Here is a 17,574-nt window from a genome sequence, read left to right on the forward strand (position 1 = left end):
CAATGGTAGTTAAATATTGTAAATTTTTATAATCCCTGTAAAAGACTTGATATTGATGCACTGGAGCAGGTTGAAGGGCAAGAAAGTGGCAAAGTAATATGGTTAGGAGATTTTAACGCACATAGTTCTCTGTGGGGAGGGGATAGAACGGATCATAATGGTTTGGTTTTAGAAGAACTTATGGATAGGGAAGGGTTGGTTTGTTTAAATGATGGGTCACCTACTCGTATTAGGGTGAGAGGACAGTCTGTATTGGATCTGACTTTAGTTTCTCAGTCCCTTGCAGATCAAATAATATGGGAAGTTTATAGTGAGACAACGATTGGAAGTGACCATTATCCAATTTTGTGTAGGATGGGTAATAGGAGCTGCAATGTAAATCAGAGTTTTTCTGAAAGATGGAATTTTAATAAAGCTGATTGGATAATGTTTACAGTTTTAAGTGATAGGAATATGGGTCAGGTTGAGGTGATAGATGATGTAGATGAATTTGCAGAAAATGTTAGTGTAGCTATGGTGGAAGCTGCAAGAGCTTCTATTGCCGAGTCGAGGCCGGGAAGTATGAAGCAGAAATTGGTGCCATGGTGGACAAGTGACTGCACGCAAGCAATAAGCAGTAGGAATAAAGCGTTTAAAGAGTTTAAAAATAGTTTAAGCTTTCAAAAGTATTTAGAATATAAAAGAGAGCAGGCTAAGGTGAGGAAAGTAAAAAAGAATTACTGGATAAAGTATTGTAATACTATAGGACGACAAACCTCCGTAAATGATGTGTGGAGAGTTGTTAAAAAAAAATGAGTGGGGTGCGGAAATCTTGGAGTTATCCAGTCCTTAAGAATGGGGAGACTATGGCAGTGGAGGATGGAGATAAAGCAGCATTAATGGTCAAAGATATAGCTAATGTTCATAGTAGTTTTAACTTAACTGAAGATGAAAGACATAAAAGAGAGGCAACAAAAAGACAGCACCAATATCTTTTAGAAAATGTAGAGGATCGAGATGATAGTTTGAATGCAAGTTTTTCACTAGGTGAACTAAAGAAGGCTGTGAGCAAGGCGAAGGTAACAGCTACGGGAAAAGATCGAATAAGTTATGCAATGTTGAAGCATCTCGGTAACGAAGCTCTTCATACTATACTGGAGTTAATCAATAAAGTATGGGAACAAGGAAAAATTCCAAAGAGCTGGAAGATGGCTGTTATTATTCCAATTAGAAAGCTGATAACGTCGTTCCAAAGCGGCTTCAGGAAAGGAAGGTCAATTATGGATCCAGTTATTAAATTGGAGAGTGATATAAGAAAGGCCCAAGTATGTAAAGAAGTAGTAGCTGCTATATTTTTTGATATGGAAAAAGCGTATGATATGCTTTGGAAGGATGGTGTGTTAATTAAAATTCAAAGGCTTGGAATAGACGGGAAAATGTATTGCTGGATTAAGGATTTTTTAAGCAATAGGCAAATACAGGTGAGGATAAACAGTAGCTTCTCTGATTGTGTTTTTGTGGAAAATTGTGTATCCCAAGGAAGTGTTATTTCACCAATTTTGCACCCGCCGTGTTTACTACTGGTTCCAGATGCTGATATAACTTTGCATGAAAAGATAAAAAATTATAAGGGGGATAGTGGACAAATAGCTATAAGGTATGTGGATAACTATTATGGGTATGTGCAAATCTTTACTGATGGGTCAAAGCAACCAGATACAGGGAAAGTGGCAATTGCATATGTGATACCAGAGTTTGATATTAAGTTTTCTGCAAGAGTTTCGGATCATTTATCAGTGTTTTCAGCAGAGTTGATAGCTATTGTGATGGCCTTGCAGTGGGTAGAGCAAAGTAAACCGATAAGAGTAGCTATATGCTCAGACTCGTTGTCAGCCTTAGAAAATTTTAAATCAGGTAACTCATGTGAAAGGTCTGATATTGTGTGTGAGATATTGACGTTGCTGCATAGTATTCAAAATGGGGGGACGCATGTAAAGTTTGTTTGGGTTCCGGCTCACGTAGGTATGGTTGGTAATGAGTTGGCAGACAAGTTTGCTAAACAGGCTTTGAAAGCGACAAATATATCTATTCAGTGTAAAATATCAAAATCAGAGGCTAAGTCAATGATTAAAAAACATGTTAAAAAGTTGTGGCAAGATAAATGGGACAGGGAAGATAAAGGGAGGGATTTTTACAGTGTAAATCCTGAGGTTGGTCGAGAGGGTCGTTTAGTATTAAGGTGTCGAAAAGAAGAATGAGACTAGGGCATACCAGACTAAACAAAACATTACAGTTAATAGGAAAACATAATTCAGGAAATTGCGAGATTTGTAATGTGTCAGAAAGAGTGGAACATGTCTTTATGATATGTAGGAAATTTAATAGAGAAAGGGTTTTTATGAAAAGGAAAATAGATAATAGAGAAAGTTTTATCCTTAGAGACCTTTTGTCTAAGGGCTCCGATCATGGAGTAATAATAAAGTATATGTTTGAATTTTTAAAGAACACTGGACTCATTGACAGAATATAGTTTTTATTTATTTTAATTTTTTTGTAGCTTGCAGGCTACAGTATTCTCAAAGATGTAAGCCATAGTGATGATCATGCACAATTTATATGGAGGGTGGCGGTAGTGCGCTAAGTTAGTCCGCATCCGCCGTTAAACAATCAACTGAAGAAGAAGAAGAAGAAGAAGAAGAAGAAGAAGATTTTATTATGACAGAGTAGCTGTCAAAATTCTCTATGTGATCTGTTGCTGTTTTTAATTAACAACATACTGTAGATGATCTGTAATCTGAACAGATTTAGTCTCTCTGACTTCTAAACATAACTATAAGTTTACATTAAACGTCATCATGTTAAGTCGATTCTGAACCAATCAGCTGTTCGATCTGCGCAGATCTGGCTCATCTCGAACGAGCCTAATAGCGGACCAGACGCGAGCTTTTACTTTGAAAAGTAGAAGCTCGGGGGCGGCACCAGGCGGGAAAGAGACAGGAGGCTCCAGGCTGCAGCCATACAGTCTGGAACCCGGAGTGAGTCAGCAGTCCCGGTGGAGAGCTGCTGGATCTCCGAGACCAGGACCAGGACCAGAACAAGAGCGGAATGGAGGAGGAGCAGCAGAAGCCGGAGCAGCGGAGCAACAAGGTCCCCAGAAGAGCAGCAGCAGGCTCGGCCTCTGATAGCAGCGGTGTTCAGGTCAGTGTTAGGACACAACAAGCACACTAAAGACACAAGATGGCCGACTCTCATGGAAACAACGTGGGGGGGGCTCTGTGGCCATTAGCACACATGCTTCTCTCTGGGTGAAAAGGGGCCAGAGGCGTCCAAAGAGGTTTTTAAAAGTCTCGCTGTGTTCAGCTCTCAGTCCGTTTGGAGCTTCTAACTGAATCTCTGGGCTTAGTTTAGTTTCTAGTTGATATCTGCTTTGGTTTACATTTGGGCTCCGTTTAGAGGACTCTTGTTAAGTTACTGCTGATGAAGAGCTACATTTCCTCCAGGTTTCCTCTTCAAAATAAAAGCATGTAGGTAACAAAATAACCAGGGGCTTTTATTGTGAAGAATGTATAGGAAATGAAACAGTTTTACTACTTTGTGAATCAGAATCAATCACAATATTTGTCATTGTGCAAAATGAACAACAGGGGGGGGGGGGAGTACTTTCAGAGTAGAAAGGAATGTGGCCATCAAAAGAGGGGGTTGCCCCACCGGTTGGTTAGACATCTCTTAACTAGGTGAGGGGTCACAGAGGAACTATAAGTTTATAGCTGAAGGAAAGGATCCTGGCCCCGGCCCCCCAATAGGGAGGAGGTGACACCCCGGAGCAGAATAGAATATCAACACTGGTATACAATCACTTTATGAAGTTAACCAGTTAGGACTGAAGACACACAACTTCTCTCATTTAAGGTTGTTTATTAAAGGTGGAATAATAAAACAAAAGGTTTACATGACACACACATCGATACTTCACCCTGGGGCTCTGCAGAAAGGCCCAGACTTCCTAGTACACACTCAGGCAGCAGTGAGAGACCAGAGTGCACAGCGCTGTGTGTGTCTGTGTGTCTGTGTGTCTGTGTGTCTGTGTGTCTGTGTGTCTGTGTGTGTGTGTCTGTCTGTGTGTGTGTGTGTGTGTGTGTGTGTCATTAGCTTCACTGCTGTTGGCCACCTCCATGGAACCACAGGGACAGTGTTTTCCCACATATTCAGAAGCAATTTGTGACCGAGGGTGTTATCAAAAACTGAGGAGGACACAATGTTATAAATATACTTTCCTCCTCTCCTTCTTCAATGCCTAACAAATCTCTCTTTCTCTCCTTGACCCCGTCTTTCTGTTTGAGCAGCACTGTTTGAAGCCTAAAATATTGTACACAAATTGATAACATAACTAATTCCACTGGTGGACTTTTCAGCTCTGTTTGAGACTGATACCTCTGCTTCAGGCTGGTCCTCATCCTCAACATGTGCATTTTTCCGTCTTGGAAAATACTTTTCAATACTCATCTGGATTGAAGCAGCAAACATTCAACGTAACCGTAAAAAAAATGACATAACATTATTTATAATACGTTTATTTGATTCACAGCTGCTACATATAGTGTTTTGACCTCGACAACCCAAGTGCATCTTCCGCAAACTTGTGACCAGTTAACTTTCTAAAGCGGGCATAATCACTTGTTTGCTGGGGGTCGGGACTCCAACGTTAACACACTGACAACATTAGATTCAGAGTGATTGTGTAAAGATGTTCACGAAATACCAACTTTTTGTAAACTTGTGAATTTTGCCAGCCATCTTCTGTAGTTTTCATGGATAGCCTTGTGTGTGTGTGTGTGTGTGTGTGTGTGTGTGTGTGTGTGTGTGTGTGTGTGTGTGTGTGTGTGTGTGTGTGTGTGTGTGTGTGTGTGTGTGTGTGTGTGTGTGTGTGTGTGTGTGTGTGTGTGTGTGTGTGTGTGTGTGTGTGTGTGTGTGTCAATGCAGCTGAACAAATACGCTGCTAAAGTTAAGTGTTAAAAAAATAAATTAAAAACGAAATGCAATATGTGGCAGCCGGTGTTGATGTGTAGTCTATGTGTGGGAAACACTGCTAAAGGGTGTTTACCTTTCATTTGATCATGCTTGCTACGTTGTCATCCTTTTGAACGAAATTAAACCCAACATGTAGTTCCTGAGGGGTTTCATCGGCCCTGTTTAACGTGTTGAAGCTCCACGGCGGCGCAGTAGTTGAAGGCTCCGTCCTCACGCTGCTGCTGCTGCTGTAAAACTGGACACGACAACGTTAAATGCCGCTTAACACAAGAGTGCTGTACAAAAACAGTGCTGTACAAAAACATATTTATAGTTCGCCTCAAACTTTTTATTTGTGTATTTATTAAATTTTTTTATTTCTTCCCCAAGCTCATGGAATAAATTTGGGTCGCACATAAATTGACAGGGTCGGTCGGAAACCAGAATCAAAGTAAAAAAAATGTTCATGCTCTTCAGCTTTGTGATAGAGCTGTGGAGTGGATGACAGTCATTGTCCAAAATGTTGACCAGTTTGTTCAGGGTCCTTTTATCTGATATTGAAGTGATGCACTCCAGTTCAGCTCAGCCCCCCCAACAGAGCCAGCTCTCCTTACCAGCAGTGGTCCAGCATCCCTCTTCTTAGTGCTTCCTCCCCAGCATACCACAGCATAGAAGAGGACCCTGGGAGGAACTGGGCTCTGTCTCATCAGCTCTGGGGGCCTCTGCTGGAGATAACTGGTATCGTCTGTCCCTTTTCTGTTTTGGTATTCCAAAGTGTAAAACAGCGATTCCAGTTGCTGGTTTTCCTCGTTCATCTTTTTCAAGTTGATGTGGAACAAAAGTCTCTGCATCAATGTTAAGAGCTTCAACAGTTGTTTCCTTTTTCTTAAAGTCTGATTCCATTAGAGCTGCAACGATGAATTAATTAATCAATTAGTTGTCGACTATTTGCGAACTATTTTGATAATCAATTAATCGGTTGAGTCATTTTTTACTAGAAAAAAAAAAAAGATTTCTCTGATTCCAGCTTGTTAAAGTGAATATTTTCTAGTTTCTGCTCTCCTTTGTGACAGTAAACTGAATATATAGTTGAGTTTGGACAAAACAAGAAATTTCAGGACGTCATCTTAGGCTTGGGAAACACTGATCCACATTTTTCACCATGTTTTGACATTTTTATAGATCACACAACTCATCGATTAATCAACTATGAAAATAATCGTTAGTTGCAGCCCTGGATTCCATGCCATTAGATGGCTGAGAAGCAGCACTCCACACACCAGATCCAGATCTCCTTCACACATTTGCTTCTGCCACTGCTGCAGCTACATGGACTTGAAGCTTCTCTTCTCTTCCTGTTCCTCCAGAGCATGCTCTTCTTTCAGCAGAGCAGCTGTTTGAGCCTCTGCTCTGAGACGGGCAGATGAAGTGCTGGACACATTTGATGTTGAACCTTGTTTTTTGCTGCTTAGGTTTGATATACTGTCACATGACAACATGTCATCATGTTGAGAAGACTCACTGCCAGAGCTTCTTGGTTCCACTCAACATCAGGAGTTGGCTTTGAAAGAGGCCTGCTGGTTTCTGGAAGCCCCACTTTAACATCCTCAATAAGTCCTGATTGGATTCAGTGCTGCTGTGAACCATGCATTTAGTTGTTCTTGTTCATCAGATGGGATTAAAGACAGCAGAGATTTGGGGAATGCAGTGGCATTTTCAGATGACTGCAGCAGAGCATCAAACTGGAAACATCCAAATTTAACTTGTGAAGCATTTTATCATCTCTTTTATCAGCCCTTGATCCACTCATTTTGTGCATGCAGGCAGATGCAAATGATCATCACAGTATGAATCCAATGTAAAGCCAACAACATCAATAGCCATAGCAATCCCATGCTGGCACAAAATAATAACCAACACACTGAATAGAAGAAGCCACAACACACGAACCAGCAGCAGCGGGAGGACGGCGCCTTCAAGCAGCCGTCACCAGCCGGCTACAGCGCCACCAGGGAGCTTCAACACGTTAATCAGGCCCGATGAAACCACTCAGGAACTATATGTTGGTTAATGTTGTTTAAGAGGATGGCAACGTAGCAAGCAAACCCGATCAAATGAAAGGTAAACACCCTTTAGAGAGCTCTAACGTTACAGCAGGTCCCTGGGGCTCAGTGGAGGTGGCTAACAGCAGTGAAGCTAATGACAACTTCACAACACAATTCATTTGGATACAAGCGTTGCATTATGGGAGATAGACGGGATTCTGAACAGCAATGCCCGCGCTGCGCACACACACACAGCAGAGCCGATGTGTGTGCGTTACTTCACGCAGCACATGTAACCGATTACAAACAATACAGATTATAAATTATTTACTGCCGCTGGAGCAGATGAACTAACGCTACGCTCTAGTCCTGCACGATAAATATTTATAAAATCTCGATTCACCCTGTTCACGATTTTAATTTTTAAATGACTAAAATAACTAATTTTTTTTACAATTTTTTTGTAAAAAACGTTCAGGGCCTCAGCCAATTACAAAGCACCTTTTAGTCACGTGTTTCACTCGTCGAGCGAGCGTGGTAGTTTGGGAATAAACCAAATGGATCTTGATGAAAACCCAGTACAGGTACTAGTGACGAGAATCAGCCAATCACTCAGTCTCAAACGGTCTCCGTGTGGAAGTATTTTGGATTCAAGCGAGACGACGAGGGTCAGTCTGATATCATTTGCGAGGCTTGCTTTGCCCTCGTTGCAGCACCACAAGGTAACACCACAGACTTGACCAGCACCTCAAACGCACCACAAAGTGCAACATGATGAAGCCGTACAAGGCAAGAGGTCCAGAAGACGTTTCAATTAGCCTATTTACAGCCACGTACAGGGCCATATTTAGAGCAGGGCATTAAACTTCTATTTTTGGTAACCTACTTGAATGGCCAGTTGAATGTTAATTCTATAAAAGGCAAGCAGTTAAAGAGTGTGCTAAGAAATCATTCTGTTTTTGATAGTGTACTTAAATTGGCATTATTTTTATCCATTATTCAAAAGTTAACACTTATCAATACCCACCTGTTCTACAGGCAGAAACATATAGAAACCCGTATCTCAGTCTGCGCTGTCCACTCTCGTCCACCGCGCTGTGCAAACACAGCTCTACTCTGCAAATAGCGACTTTTTACAAACAAGCTAAAATGAAAGATGTCAGTTTGTAGTCTAACAGTTTATCTTAGTTTGCAACGAATCTTGATTTTTGGACAAACTCTTGTAAACGTAGCTGCTGTCTAAACGAACCATCCTCTCCGCTGGAGCGCTAAACCGGTCAATGTTTTATAAGACCAAAACAGATACATTTGGCTACTTAATATGCACCTGAATGACGCCTCATCATGTTTTCAATTTACAAAGTGACAAGTGTACATGTAGTAATAGGTAGGCTATGTCATGAAAAAATAGAGTATCCAACGCTACTGTAAAGAAAAAAAAAAAAAAAAGAAAAAATCCTACCTATCCCTTGCTGCCACTGGGAAAAAAATAAAACATAAAATAAATTCCCATATCAACCCATGACCTCAACTGACAACCAACCAGAACCAAACCATTTTTTTTATGCCTTTACTTTCAATTCTCTTTGAGCATTTTTAATTGCATCTTTGTCACCACTATAAAAAGCAGCTTTCTTCTTATTTATTGCAATCTTAACTTCTCTGGTTAATAGGGGTGTGACGAGACGCTTATTCCACGAGACGAGACACATCACGAGATTGGGTAGATGAGACGAGATTTAAAATTTTTTTTTTTAAAGAAATCCTCGATGAAATATATGAATGGAAAATAGTTTTTTTATTCAACTGAAAAATCACAAAATGCAAAACAATTTAGGTGCCTTTTGAAATCAACTATTAATGATGAATGTTATTTAACTTTTTTTTTACTATTTTAATGAATCATATGCAGTAAAGGACATGCAAACACTGCAAAATGTTTTGTATAAAATCTACCAACTGGCTTCTGCCCTGTGAAATCTAACTCCTTTCCACAAATCGAACATAAAAAAATAAACAGTATAAATAAAATAAATGTGTAAACAACAGAAAATGTTTAAATGCAAACAGTAAGTGTATCAATAACCAAAGTACTGCTCTCTCAAAACTACAAGTGCAAACAGAAACAATTTTTTTCTATAAGATAAACTACACAGAACAGCCTAAGATATGGTCATGTTCTTTTCAAGAATATAAGCATGTCGACTATTTCTGGCAGCAGTTGAGACCTTTGGGCAGTAACTATGTCTCCTGCAGTAGAAAAAAACACACTCACTTGGAACTGAGGTAGCAGGGATGGAAAGGTATGCTTTGGCAAGTGGAGACAGCAAAGGATATTTAGGAGTTGCTGAAATCCGACATTTTCCACCACAGAAAATGGCCTCATATCAGCTGCAATGAAAACGCCTATGTCCCTCGTTATTGCCGTGGCTCTTACACTTACCGGTGGCAGAGATGCAAAGGCTTTTAGAGTTGTTTGGCCTTTTAATGTTTTTCGTCGCGGGTGCTGTAGTTAGTAGAGAGCTGTGGTGGTGCTGTAAGTGTTTTTGCATAGTGCTCGTGTTAGCCACAGCACTGGTGCGTAGTATCAATTTTTGGCATTTTTTCTTACAATATTTACATATTGTGTTCGTCTTGTCTGTCACTCTTTCGCCGTTTATTAAACAAAAATGTTTGCACACAAATGATTTAAAAGTGGCAGGGGGATCTTCAATAGTAATTTCACGCTCCATCACGCTGACATCACATCGCCTCACGAGACAACTTTTCACATCGACGAGAAGTCTCGTCACGTTTTAATCTCGCGAGATCTCGTAAAACGAGATCTCGTCACACCCTTACTGGTTACCCATGGTTTGTTATTGGGAAAAATTGTGATTGATTTACAAGGAATTATAGACTCAACACAATAATTAATATAACAAGTCACTTTGTCAGAAATACTATCCGGATCATTATCACCATCAAAGAACCCAGTCCAGTCTGTGCATTCAAAGCACCCCCTTAGTGTTTCACAGGCATCCTCTGACCAGATGCGCACAGTCTTTGACGTTATCGGCTGTTTCCGTATCACCGGAGTATATTTAGACATCAAGGTTATCAGGTTATGGTCCGATTTACCCAGCGGAGGAAGCACATTAGAAACATAGCCATCCTTAACGTTCGTATAAAACAAGTCAATAGTTTTGTCACCCCTCGTAGGACACGTCACCATTTGTTTAAGAGACGGCAGAGTGGTGGAGAGAGAGCAATGATTAAACTCCCGTTTATGATAACCAGCGGCGTCTGGAGAGGGCGCTGTAAATCATGCATGATTCTCAAAATAGTCTCAGTGGCACATTTCCCATTATCCGATGGGGGAATGTACACCACCATGACAATGACATGGGAAAACTCCCTGGGTAAGTAGTAAGGTCGACAACTTACTACAATGAGCTCAATGTTCGGGTCACAAACTCTCTCTTTTACCGTAACATGTTTGGCGTGACACCACCGGTCGTTCACGTACAAACAAACACCTCCACCTTGCTTCTTACCCGTGTTTGCTTGATCTCTGTCCGCCCTATGAAGTACAAAACCATCCATCTCCACGTGAGAGTCAGGTATCCTGTCGGACAGCCACGTCTCAGAAAAACAGAGTAGGCTGGTCTGCCGGAACATACGATCAAACTTCAAACAAGCTGTCAGCTCGTCCGCCTTGTTGACAAGGAAGCGGACGTTCCCCATAATGACCGAAGGTAAAACAGGTTTAAATCCCCGCCAACGGTTTCGTACCCGAACACCTCCTCTGCTGCCCCTCTTCCTTCCTTTGGCCCTGGGCTTGATATCTGTCAGATCAGCATCACGATTCAGTAGTCCTGGTACAGAAACACGCAGTTGAAGGAGCTCATGCCGGCTGTACATGAGAGGCAGGCCGGGCTCTCTCATAGCCTGGGATGTTGTTTGTACAGCTTTCCAAACAATCAGTGTCCACAGCCACAGAAGGCAAACAACGGTACGATTGTTGAATAAAATCATAATTAGGTCATCAAGGATCAATCACGCTAATAATCCAGAATTAAAAAGACTTCCAAAGAGTCACAAAAACACATAAAACACGGACGTTCTGAGTTCTGACACAGTGGTAGCAGAGTCGCCAGCAAGGGGGCGGCGCCTCATAGCACGTTAACAGCGTTTTCTGTGCTTGTGAACTTGCGAGTTTATTCTTCCAAGAACAACCAGCAAGAACATTGGGCCTCATTCACCAATATCTTCCTACGTTTTCTCTTAAATATGTTCTTAAGAAGGTTCCTAAGACGAGTCTACGCCGGATTCATGACGTCTTCTTAAACAGCAGAATTGTTCGCACCTGTGTTCTTATGATTGATGAATCCCACGTCTTCCTAACTGAAAGCGCGTGCCAGTTGTTCCTAATTAGCAAAAAAAAACGCCCCGCAAATTCCCATATAAGGACATGACACTTCCTGTGCACCTCCTGGGAGACAGGTTTTCGGAGATTGTCGGAGCCGCGGTGAAGGAAGTACTGAATCTCAGTACTTAAATAAAAGTAAAATAACCAGAGACATATTTACTTTAGTAAAAGTATAAGATGTCCACTACCACAAACGAGGCCTGGCTTTTAAAAAAAGTTCCTATCCTAACCAGCATAAAACGGAAATATGTTGTTAGAATCGGAATGCGGTTGGTTTTATTCATGGATGTATTTCATTTTCTTTAACCATGCAAATAAAGTGTGTGAAGCAGCGCAAATGGGGAAATGTGAAGAGGTCCAGCCAAATAAATAAGGGCGTTTTCACACATGAAAGTCCGAACCAAGGTCCGGACCAAGGTTCATGTTTTTGTTAAATTGTATACATTTGATCCGGTAAGTTGTGGTTTCACACTGCAGTTTTGCAAGCGCACTAAAGATCTCTACGTGACAAACCTACGTCCTGCCGTCATCACATACGTGAGCTACATCTCCAGATACTTCTAACTGATTGGTTTGTTGAAGGGCTTCCTCGTCCTCTCATATCCTCTCTCTGTGTCGGAGTTTTTCCAACTGACTGCTGCTCTCCCCCTACTGACTGCTGCTCTCCCCCTACTGACTGCTGCTCTCCCCCTACTGACTGCTGCTCTCCCCCTACTGACTGCTGCTCTCCCCCCCTACTGACTGCTGCTCTCCCCCTACTGACTGCTGCTCTCCCCTACTGACTGCTGCTCTCCCCCCTACTGACTGCTGCTCTCCCCCCTACTGACTGCTGCTCTCCCCCTACTGACTGCTGCTCTCCCCCTACTGACTGCTGCTCTCCCCTGCTGCTCTCCCCCTACTGACTGCTGCTCTCCCCTGCTGCTCTCCCCCTACTGACTGCTGCTCTCCCCCTACTGACTGCTGCCCCCCCCTACTGACTGCTGCTCTCCCCCTACTGACTGCTGCTCTCCCCCTACTGACTGATGCTCTCCCCCCTACTGACTGCTGCTCTCCCCTACTGACTGCTGCTCTCCCCCTACTGACTGCTGCTCTCCCCCCTACTGACTGATGCTCTCCCCCCCTACTGACTGATGCTCTCCCCCTACTGACTGATGCTCTCCCCCTACTGCCGCGGCCCTTTTTGTTTTGTTGTGATGTTGAGAAGCAAGACACGGGAACTTTCTTTCTGGAGCATTTGTTCAGAGACAAACTGAAACCTACGCTGTACATTTACCACTTAACAAATAAACTGCTGATGTATTCTCTGCTCTGATAGCCGACAGCTGTCTTCTCTGAACCCATTCACCGTCACTCTCTCTCACTAAGCACCTTAAAGGAGCTTCCCCGGTCTTGTAACACAAGGAGAGCCTGCCAGAGCTTCTTGTATTTGGTCCAAAAGTCCGAACCATCCAAAAATGCTTTCACACTATAAACGAACCGGACCATGGTTCAGTTTGGTCCGGACCGAGACCACCTCTTTTTGTCAGACCAAAATTTGGTCTTTTGATCCGGACCGCGGTCCGGGGGAGGTTTCACACCTGTAATTTTGGTTCGGATCAAACTAAAAAGTCCGAAAGTCCGGACCAAACAAGGTATGTGTGAAAACGCCCTAAGATATGAACACGTCTTACGCAGCCTGGCAGAGGAGTAAACGACGCTGTGGAGAGAAATAGATATAGCAACTTTGATTTAAAAACGGGAATAATAAAAACAAACGTTTTCACTTTTACCGGAGGCTGTATTACCGAGGGTCAGCGGCGCTGCACCCGGGCTCTGCAGCACCGGAGCCGGCTTCGATCAGCGGTGCCCCATATATACAGTATCTACGGCAACCCATATATACAGTATCTACGGCAACCCATATATACAGTATCTACGGCAACCAAACTTTACTGGTGAGACAAACGTGTGACGGTCAGGAAGATGTTTTGGCAGGGGGAAACTGATCAGAAAATGTAACGAACATTGTAGAAATGTAGTGGAGTAGAAAGTATAGATAATTGCTGCAAAATGTAACAAAGTAAAAGTCAAAAGTAGGCTATGCACTATTGAGTCTACTTAAGTAAAGTACAGATACGTGAAAAATGTACTTAAGTACAGTTAGGACGAATTTGTACTTGTTATATTCTACCACTGCATTTTGGCCCTATAAATAGCGATCAATCACCAAATAATACATTTTTTTTCAACAAATGATCAGAAATACATTACAGTACAATACTATCATTGTAAACAACTGTAGAATTAAATAAAATGCAGTAAGCAATCATTTGGAGCAAATTGTCATCACTCAAATGTGCGTAAGAGTGCTTTTCAGTGTTTGTAGATTTTGTTCTTAGCTAAGAACAAATCCAAGTTTAAAAAAACATTAGTGAATGCCAGAATTTTCGTAAAAAGTTCGTAAGAAGGGTTTAAGAACACATTTCTTTGTAAGAACGGTTGGTGAATGAGGCCCATTATCCCCAAGAACACAAGTCCGTACTTTGCATTCTTGGTATTGAGAAACTCCCCATGTAAGTATGTTTGCATGTGTATCGCTCCACCATTGCATCTAACTCTCTGTCTGTTTCTATAGAAACTGAGAGGAAGAGGGGGACTCAGACATCACAGCTGTCAGTACTGCGGCAAGTCCTTCACAACATCTGGACATTTAAAGATTCATGAGAGAGTTCACACTGGAGAGAAACCATACAGCTGTCAGCACTGTGGCAAGACCTTCCCCACAACTGGAGGTTTAAAGATTCATCAGAGAGTTCACACTGGAGAGAGACCATACAGCTGTGGACAATGTGGGGCAGCTTTCAAACAGTGGGGTGTTCTCAAAAGTCATCAACTCATTCACACTGGAGATAAGCCATACAGGTGTGGACTATGTGGGAAAACCTTTTCTCGTGGTGATACCCTTAAAGCCCACCAACTCATTCACACTGGAGATAAACCGTACAACTGTGACCAATGCGGAGCAGCTTTCACAACGTCGGGTAAACTTAAAGTCCACCAACGCATTCACACTGGAGAGAAACCATACAGCTGTGAACAATGTGGGAAAACGTTTTCTGATAGTGGTAACCTTAAAACCCACCGACGCATTCACACTGGAGAGAAGCCGTTCTGGTGTGAACAATGTGGGAAAACTTTTTCTGATAGTGGTAACCTTAAAACCCACCGACGCATTCACACTGGAGAGAAGCCGTTCTGGTGTGAACAATGTGGGAAAACTTTTTCTGATAGTGGTAACCTTAAAACCCACCAACGCATTCACACTGGAGAGAAGCCGTACAGCTGTGAACAATGTGGGAAAACTTTTTCTGAGAATGGTAACCTTAAAACCCACAAACGCATTCACACTGCCTCCTCTTGAACATTTTCTAAAGCCAAACTGTTGTTAGAGTGGAGAAAGGGGAAAAAATACCCAGTGGTGTAGTCTATTTTTTTGTAGTGAGTATACGGTGATTTTCCCCTCTCAGCCTCCTACTCGCCTGTCCCACAGAGACACCCCATACACTAAGCCCATGTGACGTTTCCATATAGGAACTGTACACGGACAATTGTATTGATGGTGTTTATTTAAAGGCCTTGAAAAACACTTAAATTTGAGAAAAAGATGAGACAGATTTCCTTTTTGAGAAACTCAACAGAACATGAACACAACAGGACATCACACAAATGAGCCATTTGATCGACACCGCTAGAGTGCCACACAAAACCATGACTAATAATTAGCATCATCATACAACTTTTGTATCTATTAGTAGTAACATCTGCTGAACAGGGCCTACATTTACACAAACGTATTTAATAAACAATCTTCACCATGCCTAACAAACGCTTAAAAAGCAGACAAGAGGAGAAAAAATCTCCACTTTCACTTAGTTAGTTAGTTAATTATCTGACCATTGATAACTAATATTACCATATAGTAATTTAACTGTGTAAAGTAATGCACATTCAAGATTTAACCCCTTAACGCCGACTGTCGCTAATTTGCATCAAACCCCTTCCATTCCGACTGCAGGCGAGATAGCGTGTGTGTTCCCCCCAATGCCGGTTTGTTTACATGCGATACATACCTAGGAACCTTTTGCATGCACTGGTTTCTCGTAGGACCGGTCGGAGTGGGAGATACATCCGGTTCACGGAAGCGAAATTAACCCTAACCCTAACCCTAAACCTAACCCTACCCCTAACCCTAAAGAAACTACTGTCAATGTAGGGAGTAGGAGAGTGTTTTCTTTCTTGACGTTGTCAAGATCCATGTATTTGTCATTTACAGTTTAGAAGTTCTAACAACTTTGTGACATGAATGAAATCTACTATGTGTTTTATTAATTTTACCATTTTGTAATGAATTGTACCATAATGCCTGTTGTCGCTAATTTGCATCATACCTAAATTTATATCTATTCCATATGCTATAGACAAATTAACATTCTCAACTTAATTTAGCATCAGCTTGGAGCCAGAAACACACATAATATTTTGTTTATATAATTGTGAATAAATTCAGGCGTCAAGGGAATTTACTTGAATTTGTATAGTGATTGACCCTATGAATTTCCATTGCTCATATCAGCTTTGCATGTGTGCTGATATTTACCTAACTCCACTCTAACCAAGGATGCCTGTTTTTAAACTCCTAGATTGACTTTCAGTCCACAATGCTGACCACGAGTTCTCACCATCTCTCATTATTTGAAAAACGCTCCCTGTTCATTTACACCAATCAGGGCCGGGGGGTCTCTAACTGTGTGTCAATCACTGCTCACACACATTCATTTTACCTTGTGGGGGGAGGAGCTTAGGAGACCATTTAGCCTCTAGCGGATCCTCAAATTGTTGATCTTCAAATTCTTTGGCTAAGTCCTGGTTCTTCACAATCCTACCTCCAGCACCTTTTAACCATCAGGTCATCCTGATCTGTGGCAGCTGCAGTGTCACCCGACACGGCAGTATCTTCAGGTACAGACTTTTGAAAACACTGAAGTAGTGTTATTTATTTCTGTTTACATTTCATATCTCGTTACTTTAAAACTTTGTTCAAACTCTACATAGTTGCGAGAAAGGAAAGACCATGCAAAGAATGCAACTTGTTGTTGCTTAGTAACGTCACGTCAGATCCAGGGCACGGCCACGGAAGCCCCAAAGGTCCAAATGTCAGTGGTTCACAACACAGACGGGGAGAATTTATGAATGAAAGTGAGAACGTTCTGTTACAAAACGATGTTGTTACGTATCATCGCGCTTTTGTAAGTGGGTATACGGAAATCCTTGACTTTTCCTAGTGAGTATACAGCGTATACCTGCGTATGACATAGACTACACCACTGTAAATGCCGTGAGTCAAGAAGTTTACTACCCAGATAACAAGAGAGAGCAGTCCCGAGCCCAAAGTAGCCGAGGTCCAGGACCACTTGCAGGCACTAACCTGATGATAAATATGGAAGAAGAACAAAGTGTGGAATTTGTCAGAGAACATAACATTGGGTCAAAAAGAGCATGTAAAGATGACAAGTGAAAATCAGTGCAGTGAAAACCACGATGAGTGTAACATAACAGTTGTTTTCCAAGGAATCAGATGATGAGATATTCATGGTTGAAGCTTGTAGAAGAAAATGATTTACCAGTTTTAGTCTCATTTTATCCTAATATCCTCTTTCTGGTCACTGATTAAGTTGATCATATTTTAACAGATTTTTTAAAAACATATCTTGTGTCGTGTAACTGAATGTTATTAACAATACACATCAAGAGATGGAATTGTTTTTGGATATATGACTGTTATCATTCATATTTTATATTATTACTTATGTATTAATGTGTTTTGTTGAAGAATATTGTGAGTTGGGTTTATATTTTTAATGTTTTCCTTTTGTTGAAGCTGGTCATGTTGGTTCATACATGTGAGGTCACTTGAAGAGTAGTAATGTAGACTCTCTGTAATCTGAACACTTGATATTACCCCGCAAACTATGAATAAATATTTTTGACAACTTCTATGACTTTTTTTGTAAAAAAAGATTGACATACTATGACTTTTTTAAACATATCATGAACTTTTTTTGACTTCATGTACTTTTTCTGGCTCTTTGACAT

The 17,574-nt window shown here is 41.5% G+C and overlaps 1 protein-coding gene across 1 annotated transcript; it reads left to right on the plus strand.

Moving 5' to 3' along the window:
• Positions 1-2,969: 2,969 nt before the first annotated feature.
• On the plus strand, positions 2,970-15,496 carry LOC114562968 (gastrula zinc finger protein XlCGF7.1-like). Its single transcript, XM_028589688.1, has 2 exons — positions 2,970-3,177; positions 14,057-15,496. Exons 1-2 carry the CDS (start codon positions 3,085-3,087, stop codon positions 14,840-14,842), a joined length of 879 nt encoding a protein of 292 aa, XP_028445489.1. The 5' UTR covers positions 2,970-3,084; the 3' UTR covers positions 14,843-15,496.
• Positions 15,497-17,574: the final 2,078 nt, after the last annotated feature.

This window comes from Perca flavescens, chromosome 10, assembly GCF_004354835.1.
Source record: "Perca flavescens isolate YP-PL-M2 chromosome 10, PFLA_1.0, whole genome shotgun sequence".
In the NCBI taxonomy this organism is placed as follows: Eukaryota; Metazoa; Chordata; class Actinopteri; order Perciformes; family Percidae; genus Perca; species Perca flavescens.